The following is a 16069-nucleotide window of genomic DNA, read 5'->3' as shown; positions in this document are numbered from 1 at the left end:
ATGAACAAAAACAGATCTAGAGACAGAGAAGCATCGATCAAATGCTCAAACCTCAGAGGGAAGGTAGGGGAGGGTGGGGGAAAGGGGGAGAGATCAACCAAAGGACTTGTATGCATGCATATAAGCATAAGCAATAGACACAGACAACAGGGGTGAGGGTGAGGGCAGGATTGGGGGGGTGAGAAGACAACGGGGGGATAAGAACACATTTGTAATACCTTAATCAATAAAGGGGGGGAAAAGAAAAACAAAGAAGAAATTGTATATGTTATTGTTTTTTTCTAAATACATATATGCCTTGAGAAGAGGTGAAATATCCTCATTTTACAAATGAGTAGAGAAAACAGAATGAATTACCAATCATCTCTGAGGGAACCATCTGATATTAAATCCACAAAAACACTAGGACACTTTGCTTTTCAGAACCTCAAGGAGGAAAAGAAGAATTAAAACTCCTGGAGGAAAAGGAAGCTATCTAAATATTAACTCATCCAGTGTGATCATATAGAAGTAGGAAGAGCCCTGGCCAGTTTTCTCAGTAGTGAGAGTGTTGGTCCTTGGACCAAAGGGTCTCAGTTCATTCAATTCCCGGTCAAGGCACCTACTCTCAAGTTCTGCACAGACACCACATACATTCATCCAACCCCACAGCAATACAGTTCATACAAACACAGACACAAAGTCTAATAACCCAGTGCATTCTCAGTTACCTGGACCTTCAGGTAAGTGAAGGCTAACCCTTTACAAACACAGCACCTTCAAGGGCCTGTAAGCCAGCACAGCTCAGTGTTTTCTGCTATCCTGTAAGCCCACTCTCCCGCCCTGTGTGCCTCCCAGCTGCCTGCAAGTCCCACCATCTCTTATTTTCCAATAGTTTCTTTCCCAGGCTTCTCACTTTCACACGAAAAGACAGGCCTTTCATAAGCATCACAGGCTGATCAGATGGCATTCACAGCATGCTCTGTAAAATCTCTGGGCATTCAGGTCTGCTCAACTGTTTTCATCACTTCCTACTTAAAGTTTTCTCTTAAGGGTTAGAAATGTTTTGGGACTTTATTCTGGAAGCCTGAGGAGAAAAGTAGGCTGATTTCTAGATAATCTAGCCTATAGCAGCATTTCAAGTTCATTTAAATCCACTGTTACAGACATATCAGTTATATTTTGTATCTTAAAATAGCATCACCATAACCTAGATCCTTTCTGTCAAATCAATTTTGTGTTCATTTCATTTATTTTAACACAAAGAATAATCCAAAAGTGGATACATATACCTGCATTAATAAAATGACCCAAATTTAGTTGACAATTTATGATTTTATACGTTCAAAATTTAAATCACTAAATAGTACTTACTGTTGCATGATAGTTTCTATACATGGGCATTTTTAGTAGCTTTGTCAAGTAATCTTCCAGTTGTTTCTGTAGATAAGAAATAACATCATCACACTTACAGAAAAATTTAAACAGTGACAATAATGTGATCATTGGTCCATCTCACCTTCTGTAAGTTATTCAATGATTTATTAATGTTACCACTAGACAAGGAATCCTGAATAGTATTAAGAAGTTATTTGCATAGTTCCCTTGAAGCGTTATTTAAATCTCTTCTTCTTAAATTTTTACATACTTAGGTCTAAGCTGCTGACAAGGCCCCAGCAGTATATTATTTTAATTTTCCATAATTACTAGCACAGGACTTGCCCATAATAGGTGGTTTTAAAGCATTTGCTGATCTTATAAAAAACTTGAATTTCCTCAATGCTAACACTGAATTTACTGGAATATGTACTGCAATTTTTAAATAGATTTTCAGGGGGAAACCAAGGAGGGAGTTAAATAAAAAGAGACTTTCTTGTAAGTTGTACTCTGACTGCAAATATGTTCAGGTGAGAGGAGATGAGAGGGTTGTCAATTGTACTGACTACGATGCATGCTGAAGTACCAACTGTTAAAGCCATAGTTTATCGTTTTCAACTGCACTTGCGTATGTACCCATGGTAACCCAAAACCATAGAATTTTATTTGTCTAGGCATCTTCAAAGATATGTATTCCAAGTCCCTAAAAAGATTTTAAACAATATGACAACTACAAAGGGTAAACCAAACATCCCTTTCAGACTATAAGAGTTTCAGATGGCAAAACAGAACTAACATTTGTTTGTGAATTTTCTAGTAAAAAATTAATTTATCCTATGCAGGACCACATCACTGAAGCAGAGCAGGCCTAAGGTTTCTGTCCTACTGATGTACATGTGCAACTCTATCCTCCTCTCCTCATATATATATTCCCTACATATATTTAGGTCAAACTACTCAAATTCTGAAGCCAATGCATGCAAATGTATGATTTAAAAAGAGAAGATCTCAAAGCTCTCAATAATGAGCTCAATCTTGACTGACAATGAGCCCATAGAGGTCCCTGCAGGGAAGACAGCTTCTTCACAACATCACTCCTACAAAAGGAGACACTTTTTCTGGAAAAACGCGACCTCCCAGGGTCAGAACAGCTTGGGGGACAGAGGGTTGCCTAACTCATCCCAGGGGGAATCACCAGCCTGGGTGATGGGTCAGGGGCTGCGAAAAATTGCAGCCAGAGCCTCCTCACCCCTCAGTAGATCCATGTTGCTACAACGCTGCAAAATTAAGTGCTGAACAAAAGAACTTGAAGGACTTACCCTCCTGCCAAGGAACTGTTCTTCTTTCATCGTGTTTTCAGAGGAACGGGGCAAGCTTGGCATCTCTCGAGGCTCTTCTTTGACATTCTGTCTTCTAAATGTGTGTCTGAAACACACACACACACACAGTGCACACATTTATTAGATTATTCTTTGAGCCACGGCTCTCTAATATCTTTCATGAGATGGCTTATTGTTAGAAGATAGTAGGTTCCATTTAATAGAACATATCTGCCAACAATGGACAGTTAATTCATAATATGAATAAAACACTCTTTCCACTCAACTTGGACATTTGGGTAACCTTATAATTAATTCTGAAACAATTACCTTCTGGTGGGAATGGGGATTCGGATAAAGGCTTTGTACTTGAGCAGTTCTCTGTGAAATTCTTCAAAATGCTTGAATTTCCTTTTAACTTGCCATTTAAATTCCCCATGTGTTAATTCAATAGTGTAAAGATTGATACTCCGTGCCTACAGAGATAAATAAAAAGGATTGGTATTTTAGATAACAACAAAAATTCCAAAATCTTTCAATGAACAATAGCTAATTAATAAGTAACATGGAAGTACCCTTAAATCCAACCTACTTATTTTGTGTAAGTACTTAAGTAAAATGTTTTAAAAAAACAACTAATTACAGAATAATATTCTCTTAAATGTTCGTCTTATAATATTCATAAGATAAACTCAGAATCTCACTAAAGACAAACTCCCACAAATCCTATTGCTCCAAACTCACAAATACAGACACAGAGAGACACACACAGAGAGACACGCACACACACCTGAAACAAGAAACCAAGTCAAGGAGACAGTGAGTGAAGGCCCTACTTAGCCATCAGGGATTGTCTAAAAGTATGAGCAGTGAGCAGACAGTTGGAGGGGTGACAGGGAAGCTGGAGGAATGCATTCCAGGAGCACTACCTTAGCCCACCTTTTGCCTTTCACAAATGGCATTATACCTTCTTCTGAAATACATTCCAAGGTCCCTCCTTGTCTACATCTCCCTGCCCTGAAGCCCCACCGGTAACCAGGAAGGCATAGGTGCATTAGAGGAAAAGAAGCACAAGATCTTCCTACACTCAAAATATTTTCCCCAGCAACTTAACCAAAATAAATCTTCATTTAAAAATTCAAAATTATGTCTTATGAAATAAAAATATATCTTGGTGACTAGTGAATTATTTCAATCAGAAGCTAATAGCCCTGGGGGGTAGGGATTTTGATATAGTAGAAGGTGTCATGAGATGGAGGGATATTTACAAATAAAGCACAGAAGATCTTGAAGATCCATAGTGTTTGGGGTCGGGGGGAAGGTGGAGAAGATGAGGTGGGGGGAGGGGAATAGGTACTCTGGGTCACCTAGAGGTCACTGGGCCCTGCCAGGAGACTTGGGCATCATAAATGTTGGGATGGGAGAGAGTAAATGTCTCCTACTCTGCTAGTTTATCCAGGCTCTGGTGTCAGCAATCCCATGAGTGATTCCTGGCCTGTGGCCATTCGTTACTGGTATTTGGCATATATTTTCAAATTTCTAAAGCACGACCACTCTGTATTGATGTAGTATATAAAACATGAGCATGAGAGTCTATTTAACTTGTGCTTTTTTTTAAATTAATTTTTATTTATTTTTTTTTGCTAAAAGTATTACAAACACAGAGAGACACGCACACACACCTGAAACAAGAAACCAAGTCAAGGAGACAGTGAGTGAAGGCCCTACTTAGCCATCAGGGATTGTCTAAAAGTATGAGCAGTGAGCAGACAGTTGGAGGGGTGACAGGGAAGCTGGAGGAATGCATTCCAGGAGCACTACCTTAGCCCACCTTTTGCCTTTCACAAATGGCATTATACCTTCTTCTGAAATACATTCCAAGGTCCCTCCTTGTCTACATCTCCCTGCCCTGAAGCCCCACCGGTAACCAGGAAGGCATAGGTGCATTAGAGGAAAAGAAGCACAAGATCTTCCTACACTCAAAATATTTTCCCCAGCAACTTAACCAAAATAAATCTTCATTTAAAAATTCAAAATTATGTCTTATGAAATAAAAATATATCTTGGTGACTAGTGAATTATTTCAATCAGAAGCTAATAGCCCTGGGGGGTAGGGATTTTGATATAGTAGAAGGTGTCATGAGATGGAGGGATATTTACAAATAAAGCACAGAAGATCTTGAAGATCCATAGTGTTTGGGGTCGGGGGGAAGGTGGAGAAGATGAGGTGGGGGGAGGGGAATAGGTACTCTGGGTCACCTAGAGGTCACTGGGCCCTGCCAGGAGACTTGGGCATCATAAATGTTGGGATGGGAGAGAGTAAATGTCTCCTACTCTGCTAGTTTATCCAGGCTCTGGTGTCAGCAATCCCATGAGTGATTCCTGGCCTGTGGCCATTCGTTACTGGTATTTGGCATATATTTTCAAATTTCTAAAGCACGACCACTCTGTATTGATGTAGTATATAAAACATGAGCATGAGAGTCTATTTAACTTGTGCTCTTAAATCTGAAATCCAGCCATATCACTGATAAATATTCAAATGTAGCACTTGCTTTGCATCTAGTTAGGATCCATGATGGTTACTACAACTACAAGTTAAAGGAACCAAGTTCTAGGTCTGATATTATATGCTGCCTTTCACCTTGCATCATCCTGCATTGTGCTTCACAAAAAAAAAGGGTGCAGGAAAACTCAGAATGGCCAGAAACTTTGCATTCAAGTGAAAAATGCTCAATTTAAGTCAAATAAATAAGAAAAATTATGCAATTTAAGCAAGCTGCCACATTTCTTAGGATTCTACTTCCCAGTCTGAGAAAACTGAATACTTAACCAAACATTGCAAATGCCAAGTTTTATCCATCACCCATAAATCCTATGCGTCTTGTACACTAAATTTCTTAGCAATTGTGAGGCGGTACGGTGCAATGGAAACAGCCTGCCACATCCTTTTTGAAAATTTTAAAGGACTGAAGTCCTTTGGTGCAGCCTACCAGCTGTGAAGCCTCAACCATGTGTGGGACAACATCCCAGCAGAATTACTGGAATTCTTTGGAATTGGAATAATTTGAGGAGTCTTAATAAAGGAACTGCCTGCCAGTGAAGATGTTACAGGGATAAGAAACCATAAAGACAGGACAGTCACCTGGGACTTGTGAAGGCATCCCTGGTCCTGAAGGTACAAGTGGCAGGACAACTGGCAGGACCAGGAGCTAGAACGGAAGGAGAGAGCCGTGGAAAGAGGGATGCTTTGGCGGGGAGATGGGGGCCTTTGGTCAAGGGACACAGCCATCCTGGGTGACCTCAATCTCCTATCTGGGCTCTCCAAGAGGACACAGCAGAAAGAAGGGTGGGGCAGGTGGGTGGAGGAGCTAGAGGGGCAGATGGAAGATCGCCAGCCTGGGAGGGCAGGTGATAACATCTGTTTCATCGGGTTGTCACAAGAGTGAAAAGAGAAGTGCTTAGCCATGAGCTGGCACAGAGGATGTATTGAATCATCAGAAAAGGGATCATTTTATTTACCTGGAATCACATTCAATCTGCAAGAATGTAGTTCATATTTCTTAGTCAATGAAACACTAAGTAGTATATGGATAATCCTTAGCTTTCTCATACAGACTAAGGTAAAGAGGTGGAGGAATTAAGAAGTACAAATTGGATGTTATAGGGTAGTCATGGGGACGTAAAGTACAGCAAAGGGAATACAGGCAATATCCTAATAACTATGTATGGCCTCAGATGGGTACAAGACTTATTGTGGTTGATCACTTAGTAAGATATCTAGTGTAATCACTGAGATGTACACCAGAACTAATATAATATTGTATGTCAACTGTAATTGAAAAATAAAAGAAATAAAACAAAACAGAACTCAGCCAAACTCACTTGACTAACAGAAGAGTATATGCAAAGAGAGAAGTCTGTGGTTTGGTGGCTTCAATATTCGTATAGTACAATATATAATATACTTGTATAATATTATGTGTATTATTATTAAATTTTCATAACAAGCCTAGAAGATAGGCACTATTATACCCATTATTCCAGTGGTTCTCAACCTGTGGGTCACGACCCCTTTGGCGGTCGAACGACCCTTTCACAGGGGTCGCCTAAGACCATCCTGCATATCAGATATTTACATTACGATTCATAACAGTAGTAACATTACAGTTATGAAGTAGCAACGAAAATAATTTTATGATTGGGGGTCACAACATGAGGAACTGTATTTAAAGGGCCAGAAGGTTGAGAACCACTGCATTATTCAGATGAGGACTCTGAGAAACTGAGAGGTTAAGTAACTTATGAGAGGTCACAAAGCCAAGGAATTCAACCCTGCAGTCTGGCTCTGAGGCTGCAGTTACCCCCACATTACTGCCTCTCAGTTTAAAAGCTGGTAGGCAAATAAGAAGGCAAATGTCATCTTAGAGACACTTCTGGGTGGTGTTGCTCAGTGGTGTACCAGGGGGATATGGACCCAACTCATAGGAAGAACCTAGAGAAAGCATGTCAAACTCACAGCCAACGGGCCACATGCCTCATTTAAATGGCTGTGAGTTTGACATGCTTGGCCTAGCTGTGGTTGGCAAACTGCGGCTCACAAGCCACATGCAGCTCTTTGGCCCCTTGAGTGTGGCTCTTCCTAAGCCTTAGGAGTACCCTAATTAAGTTAATAACAATGTACCTACCTATATATTTTAAGTTTAAAAAATTTGGCTCTCAAAAGAAATTTCAATCGTTGTACTGTTGATATTTGGCTCTGTTGACTCATGAGTTTGCCGACCACTGGCCTAGAGGAAAGGCTGCACACCAAGGTGGGTGGGAACAGCGCTCAAAGGGAAAACTTGTGCATGGGGCCCGAAGGACAGGTGCCAGGAACAAGCCAGAGAGGCAGGATCTGCCAGCAGGATTCTCTCAGCCGTACTTTGGGTAATGGCACTAGCCACTGCAGTATCCTGTTTTGGGTTTTTTTGTTGTTGTTGTTGTTTTTCTCTCAAGAGCTGGGTAGCATCATTCTATTCTTACTTAACAAGCACTAGGAAAGCTGCACTTATCTGGCATTCTAGGGGGAATGGTTATGCCCCAGGAATCCACATTGAACAGAAAACTGTGGAGTAAGGAAGACTAGGAGAGGCACTTTGCAATTTATTACTAGTAAACTTCCACATTGCCTTAAATGCCTTTTTAAAAAATATATATATTTTATTGATTTTTTACAGAGAGGAAAGGATAGGGATAGAGAGTCAGAAACATTGATCAGCCGCTTCCTGTACACCCCCCACTGGGGATGTGCCCGCAACCGAGGTACATGCCCTTGACCAGAATCAAACCTGGGACCCTCCAGTCCGCAGGCCGACACTCCATCCACTGAGCCAAACCGGTCAGGGCTGCCTTTTTTTTTTTTAATGTATTTTCCAGGATAGGGAAAGAGGCATATGAGAATAAAGACTAAATGGGAAGAAAGCAAAACCTTGAGAGGTGATGAGGACTTGGAAGTGATAAACAAAACTAAACAAACAAGTGAAAAGCTAAAACACAGGCATAGCTGGGAGAAAGGAAATGGAAGTCAGGGTGTTCATTCGTACACATTGACTAATACAAGTTGAGTCCATAAAGGCGCTGACCCTTGCTGTAGACGTAAAGCGCTCCACTTCCAGAACTTGGGCTTTTATTGGACAGCCAGAGAGGTACGTCTGTACGTTAGGCTCCTTAAATCCTTGAGTCTTATAAATAGCAGAGAAAGGGATATACACTAAAAAACAAATAAATAAGTTATTGCAAGAACACAATGATATTGCAAGAATACATGATAGTAGCATAACTTGCCTTTTGCAGGCTTTTTTTTTTTAAAAAAGAATCGTAATGTGCAACGATGAGAAAACAGTTAACGAAACAGTCTTAGCCCCGTGTTATGACATCAGCGAGGAAGATCAGTCATTTGCTGGTTATTTCAAATCTGTGCTCTGCCAAGCCACCCTGATAAACTCCCTTCTCCTGGCTCAGGCCCTCCGTCTTTACCTTCCTGTGTCTTGGGATCGCTGGGAGACACATCGTAGTCCACCTCCTCTCCCTCAAAGTGGAGCTCCCGCGTGTCCAGGTTTTCTATCAAATTACTCATGTCAGCAGCGATTTTCTGCAGCGCAGATATGTTTACTATTGGCTCAGTTTTCAGCGACATGCTGGCTTCGGACAGGGTAAAAGCAAAGGGGCTGGGAAAGAAGAAAAGGACTTATGATTTTGGTCAAATAAAATCCTATTTGCAATTTAAATCCAGGTTTAGATACAGCATATAGAAACAACTCTATGTAAGCCCCAGTTATCTCAAACAACCTCTCAATTTATCTTCCTGTTTAACATGAAAGGACTCCTAGCTTATAAAGTAAACTGGAGTTGGATACCTAACTGGAAGCAAGCAAGATAAAGAAATACCACATTGAGTAAAGGTTAACATATATCTCATCCAATTTTATTAACCTGGATAAGTGAAGAGAGACTCAAGGGGAGATTGGTTTGGGAATGATTATTCAAAAAAAAGGGAACTGATTAACTCAAATACATGGCAAAAAAAAAAGAACATAAAAAATAAGCAACTTGAAATATTTTTTTTAAACTTTATTGTCAAAAATATTACAAATGTCCTCCTTTCCTCCCCATTGATCCCTTCTACCTTGCTCCCCTCCACTCCACCCCCCAGGCCTTCACCGCATATTGTCTGTGTCTAAGGGTTATTTTTCTAAAGAAAATGTAGGTCATTTTATAATAATTTCAATATGTAGATTTTAAAATAACTTTGCGATAGCATAACCTTTCTACATTTCCTCTGAAGGTGACATTCGAGGCAAGGTGTATACTAACTTTTTGAGATAGGTTTTGGCCATTACATGAGTTATACTGACGTACATGTCTTGAAAGGTAATTGATTAATATACCTTTTCCGAAAGATACAAGAGGTGCTAGAATTATACTTCTCTCCTTTTTTTAAGAAAACTGGTTCTATTTCATTCCGACATTTAATAACACAAGTCACTGCACATCAGTGCCCAGGGAAGAGGAGTTCATATCGATTTCATTTTTCATTTAAAATACTGAGATTTAAGCCTTGAGCATTGTCATCAGAGTTGGATGAAAAATCCGTCTTGCCTGAAATAACCTCTCTGTTACAACCAGGACCTGAAAGAGGAGGGCTCTCATACCTGTAACTCCTTCACACATGCTCATCTATGACTGCAAATCACAAACATTTACTGAGCACCCATCATTCACTCTCTGTGAGATGCAATGAGTGAATATGCAAAGATAATAAGGCTGGTCCCCATGACTAAGGAATGTCTGACGTGGGTGAGGGAAAGAAGCTACATAACCTCAAATTCATCCCTGGCCTCCTCCAAGGACTTGGCCTTCTTGAGAATGGCATGTGCTGAGTGGAAGACAGCTGGGTTTTGTCCTGCAGGTGCTATCAAAAAGCTGGAGGGCTCTGCAGGAAATGCTAAGAGATAGTCTCTGGAAACTTGAGCAGCATTTAATGTAACTCAACAAGTCTTTAAAACCCTATACTGCTGTGTCTGATAGAAAGAGATCTTGGCTGGGAGTAGAAGAGAGTGATTCTGGTTTGGCCGGATATATATAATTAACATAACTAAGTTATATCTGAGCTATGTGATCAATCACGTTTCTTTTTCTGTGTTGGCTGAAAGGAAGCCTGGAGCCAAATCTATGGCTTACTATTAGCAAAATATAGGACTCTCCTTGTCTACATTGCTCCCCTTCAACATTCTCTCCCACTTCGAATTTATATTGTCATAACATACTATTGCTTAGCATCACCTGGTTTAGTGATAATACTTTATATGCATTATTACATTGAGCCTCAATAATAAATCTGTGAAGGGTTATTTCTTTTGAAGATGACAAGAGTTTGTCATCCCTCCTTTAGAGATAAGGAAACCAAGGCATTAACAGATTAGGGTAACATGACAAATACTTTGGACAATCTGGTCCAGGTCACGTAGGAGAAGGGATCCGAAAGCAGTTCTCTCTGATCCAAGAGTTGATGTTCTCACCCTTGGTCTTTATCTTCCTGCACATTTTGTGTAGATATATAAGTGCCCCTGGGATAGATGGAAGTTTTAGTAAAGCACATGTTCGGGCAAGGAGCAAACTCAAATGAAAAGGAGAGGAAGAAATGGATTTCTCTTGCAGCTCAGCACCAAAAGATGAAGCCATTTAAATTCTCAGGGCCTTGGTTTCCTCCTCTATAAATTAAGGAGGTTGAGCCATTTCATCTCTAGAGAACCTCTAACATTAAAACCCTAACTATAGGAAAAAGATGCTATAAATTGTTCAGCCTTCCTTTACAATGTAATTCACATAAATAACCCTTCTCCTGTACCAAGAAATTAAACCAAGTAGTTTTCATATAAATAGTGGAAGCAGGTGGCAGAATGTTCTTTAACCTGCATAAGTTAATTGAAGTCTGTTAGGCCTCCATTAAGGAGCTGTTGTTTCTACTCACAATTAAAACATTTATTTCCTTCCCTCTCCATTCAACAAACACTTATGAGATGCTGATCATAACCCAGGTCTTGCTTTATTTAAAATGCAAGGCAATGAAAAACTTTTAGAGGAAATGAGACAAGGAAAAACAATTAAGAAATTATATCATCTCATTGCTGTTTGTGAATTCATAAAGCGTTTAGGTATTTTCTATTGATTAAATGGACTTATGATTAACTCTGCCAAGGTTCTTAGCATAGCAAAGGAAAACAAGGGTTACTCCAAATGACTTTCCCTTTGGACAGAGGGTTAATGTTAAAAATGAATGTTAAACTTAAGATGTACAGAAACCAGAATAATCTATACACGGTATGTAATTGGAATAAACACTACAGAGTCACTGGATCAAGCTAAAATAAATATCTTATTTCAGATATAGAGAAAAGAAACATAAACATGTGAAAAATTTAAAGGAGAATGAGAAAAGAAACACAGGAATCCTCTTATTTATCCTCAAGTGTTTACTTGTGCTAAGCCCAATGTTAGCGGTTATTTTATTTAATACTCACAATGATGCTACCTGGTATTTATGATTGCTCTGAAAGATTTAGTTAAGTAACTTGTCCAAGGCAGTCAACTTGTGTCAGTGTTGAGTTCATAAAGCAGACCTGTCTGACTGAAATCTCATGAACTTGGTTAGAGAGGTTCAAAATACTAATTTTATGTTATAGGCTTGAATGTCTACAGATTAATCTTTTATATGAAATTTAAATTCTATAACAACAAAATATATTCTCTACTTTCATCACCAGATCTTGGGAAAGACTCTACTATCCCCCCAGTCATTACAATTATGGAAACAACATATCCCTACAGCCTCCTAAATTTCTTCTTAGCCTTTGATTTGTATGGTTCATAAAATCTTATAAGATCATGTGGAATTTCAGTGAACCCAAAGGGTTTACAGATTTGTTCAAGTTTTTTTTTCTGAAGACTTTACCATTTAATAATGAAAAGTGAACCAAATGATTTGTCCATCACTGCCTTCACTTGTGTCCATGGTTGCTTTGTGTTGACTCCTCATTCAACAATTGCATTGCTGGTATCATTCTTAAATATCAAGCTGTAAGGCCATCTATACTTCTAGTCAAATCTTCATTAATTAGCCCTGTTTTCTGTCAGCTAAAATAATCTATAATAGTGGGTGAGCAGCTGCCACAGTTACAGCCTATCTTAACCAGAAAGAGGATAAGGGCTTCAGTGTTTACACTTGAGATAATGTAATTGATTTTGTTACCTCCTTATAAAATTATACTGCAAGATTATTATCTCTTTTGGTACCAAGTAGAGATGGTGCCCATGGAGCAATAACCGCAGCTGTGTTTTATTTCTGTTTGCATCTGTATCTGGGAAGTAAATAGGGTTGTGTGTGTTTTTCTGGTGTTGAATACTGGAATTAAAAATCTTTGCAGGGAACACTTAATTACCTCCAGTTTTGCAGTGTTGAAATCAGAGAAAGCTAGAGTTTTCCTCTGATCTTAATTTTCAAAACGATTGCGAAGTAGAACATCAAAGGGAGCAGATATTTTCCTTTCCAAATAGCCCATACATAAACATTGCCTTAGACAAAATACAATAATAAGATTATCAACCGTGACTATTAATATTAAAATAAATATTAGCATTAGCTAATATTGGCTGAGTATATACCATATGCCAGGCATTATACCAAAGAAATTAATTGCATGATCTTACTGAATCCTCACAACAATCTTAGGAGCTGGGTCCCATTGTTACCCCCATTTTTAAGATGAGAAGCCTAGAAAGGGTGGGCAACTTGCCCAGGGCTACTCAGCTGGGAAGTGATAGAGCTGGACCCACCCTGGTTTATCTGACTCCAAAGTCCAGCTATTTACCCAGCCAGAGGTGGAACTGGGGGTGGCAGCAGGGTTGACACCAGAAGACTCTGCTCCTTATTTTACATATACTTGGAATAAAACAATTCAAAGGGGGAACGGCAATAACAAAAAACTCAAGATTCATTCTGTGAAAATAACTATGATTTACTTCTTCTTTTTCTTTTTTAATCCTCACCTGACAATATGTTTCCATTGGTTTTTGATTTTTAGAGAAAGTGGAAGAGAGAGGAAAAGACAGGGAGAAACAAGGCCCGGGAGGAGCCTGCAACCAAGGTACATGCCCTTGACCAGAACTGAACCTTCGGTCCGCAGGCTGACCTCTATCCACTGAGCCAAACCGGCTAGGGCTGTGATTTAGTTCTTGCTTTCCTTTCTAAAATAACATGCAAAAGTCCCCCCTTTGGTTTTCAATATGTTATTTGTGCTTACGAAGAGAAACAAATACAATGGATTTTTAAACCAAAAATCACATCTTAAGGTATGAATGTAAAATGAATTATAATTAGGTCATTTAAAACTGAACTGAGTCATGAGGATTTCTTGTTTTCCCATTTTTCATGATGATAAAATTAATTGGTGGATCCATACTCCATCACCTCCCCAAACACATACAGCAATGATTTGTATAGAACTGACTTGTTCCCTGAAATGCGAAATTCATACATGTGGATTCAAGTACTAAACTCAATCTCTAGCGATATAGTAAGTCTTGGATAAATATTTCTTGGGTTTAGCTGACTTTGGAAAAAGTAAATGATACCATATTTCACATTCCAGATTATATATTTTGAGAAAATAACACATTGAAAAAAAATGACTCTTGATGTTTACTAGATTTTTGAGGGTTGTTATTTTTTTATAAAAAAGAACATTAGTTCCACAAGTATCTATAAAGGGCTTCCTATGAACCTTGGACAGACAATAACATGTCAGTGATATAAGGGACAGGTCAGATGACCTAGCTTCGTTTTATGCTTATCATCAGTGTAACCTGGGCAATTAACAATCTCCCAGGGTTCAGCTTCTGTTCTATGAAATGGACACAGTGTAGATTTGCTATTAAGTGTGATAACCAAACACTGTCTTCCCTCTGGGCTTCATATTTCATCTGATCTTGAAGCCACCAAAGCCCAGTGAACTCCCACATACTTAGCTTCCTTTCCTGGTTTCCTATCAAAGTCTCCATTTGGCCTAACACTGACAGTGCTTCTTTTCCCCAGATGTCATAATTGGAGATGATGGTACTAAATGATCTGGACTTCCTGGCTCCACAGAACAGGATGGGAGCCCGTGTTCTCTCTTTTCCCTACCTAAAGACAACAACAAACCTATAGTTATATAAAGCATTTTTAGCGTTAAATCATTCCTCGATTCTCATGATTTTGCCTAAATTCTTTGACCTCCTTGTTTGGCCTTTAATCTCTACTATGAGCTTTCTTAGTCATTTCCTGTGATATGTCCTAGGGTTAAATAGCACCCTATTTGCAGTACTAACTAGCTTATTCTACTTCATCTCAGTCATATCTTTGAATTCAAACAGATGTTTTATTTCCAGAGACATACCCAAATGTTAAGAGAAATTTATGTCTATTTCAAATATGAGTGGAGAGGAAAATATTACCTGTTATTTATTAAATGCCTACTTTGGGCCAGTCATTGAACACACATTACAAGTATCACTTCTAATCTTTACAACAATCTCATTTAGAATCAAGGATGTGGAGCCACAGCAGCTTCCTGAGGCTGTACCATTGGAGGGGTGGGGCTGGCCCCCATGTATGGACTGCACAGGATGGCTCTGTCCCACCTGCCTCCCTGGCCTCTGCCACTGGCTCAATGGACATCCCCATCACCACCACTCTCACCTCTTTCCTAACACCCCCAGCCATTGTCCTCCTTCCTGGCTGAGGGCAGGCCTTTGGCACAACCTCTATGATATGCCACAGCAGGAGCTCCAGTGACTGCGGTGCCTGGGCTCCACCCACCTCTGGCTAGACCTACAAAGACACTGGCTCATCCTGAAACTTCTTAATTCAGGGAAAATGCTGGAACCTGACTTTCTCAGGAGTTGTGTGTGAATGGTTGTGGGGGTGGGGGGTGAGGGGTGGGAACCAAGCCACACAACCTGTGAGAATAGGGTTGTTAAGCATCTGACAGATGTATGCCTCTCTGCATTCCTCCTTGACTGATCGAGTCATGAGGATTTCTTGTTTTACCATTTTTCATGATGATGGAAAATTAATTGGTGGATCCATACTCCATCATCTCCCCAAACACATTATACAGCAATTATTTGTATAGAACTGACTTGCTCCCTGAAACGCAAAATTCATAAATGTGGATTCAAGTACTAAATTCAATCTCTAGTGATATAGTAAGTCTTGGATAAATATTTCTTATGTTTAGCACAGCCAGTCTGGAAGCTATCCTATGTGACCAATCAATTAGCTGAGTTTTGTGAAGCTATGTTAATGCACTGTCTTACGTATATCCCTGCCTCTCTTCTCTTCTCCCCTCACTCTTGCTATTTTCAGTAAAGCCTACCTTAGTTTGGGCTCTATTATCCAGGAAACTTGGGCTAGGAACCAGCCCAGCTAGGAACCACTGAATTATCCTATCTCCTGCAGAAATCCATTTTGTGCTGAAGTAAATAGTAGAAATAAAAATAAGCTCATATAAGATCAACCAAAGGACTTGTATGCATGCATATAAGTCTAACCAATGGACACAGACAACAGGGGGGTGAGGGGATGAGGGGGGGAAATGGGGAGATAAGGACACATATGTAATACCTTAATCAATAAAGAAAAAAATAATAAATAAATAAATAAACTTATATAGTACCTACTTATGCTGCCTATAAGAGACCCACTTTAGCTTGAAAGACAAAAACAGGCTGAAAGTAAAGGGATGGAAAAGGGTATTTCATGCAAATGAAAACAAAAAAAGCTGGGGTAGCAATACTTACTTTGGACAAAATAG

At 39.5% G+C, this 16069-nt stretch overlaps 1 protein-coding gene across 4 annotated transcripts in view; it reads right to left on the bottom strand.

Moving 5' to 3' along the window:
* The window catches only part of PLD1 (phospholipase D1, phosphatidylcholine-specific), a 220151-nt gene that overhangs the window by 104361 nt on the left and 99721 nt on the right, over nt 1-16069 (bottom strand). For all 4 annotated transcript variants that reach the window (XM_005860878.2, XM_005860877.2, XM_005860880.2 and 1 more), the window contains 5 exons: nt 8694-8884; nt 8300-8427; nt 3006-3151; nt 2676-2781; nt 1354-1419 (listed from right to left, as the gene is read on the bottom strand). In XM_005860878.2, coding sequence (XP_005860940.1) covers nt 1354-1419; nt 2676-2781; nt 3006-3151; nt 8300-8427; nt 8694-8853 — 606 coding nt within the window. In that variant the 5' untranslated portion in view covers nt 8854-8884. The remainder of the gene's footprint in view (nt 1-1353; nt 1420-2675; nt 2782-3005; nt 3152-8299; nt 8428-8693; nt 8885-16069) is intronic.

This window comes from Myotis brandtii, unplaced genomic scaffold (assembly GCF_000412655.1).
Source record: "Myotis brandtii unplaced genomic scaffold, ASM41265v1 scaffold1423, whole genome shotgun sequence".
Taxonomy (NCBI): domain Eukaryota; kingdom Metazoa; phylum Chordata; class Mammalia; order Chiroptera; family Vespertilionidae; genus Myotis; species Myotis brandtii.
The sequence above is the reverse complement of the archived record's forward strand: the minus strand, read 5'-3'. Positions and strand labels throughout refer to the sequence as shown.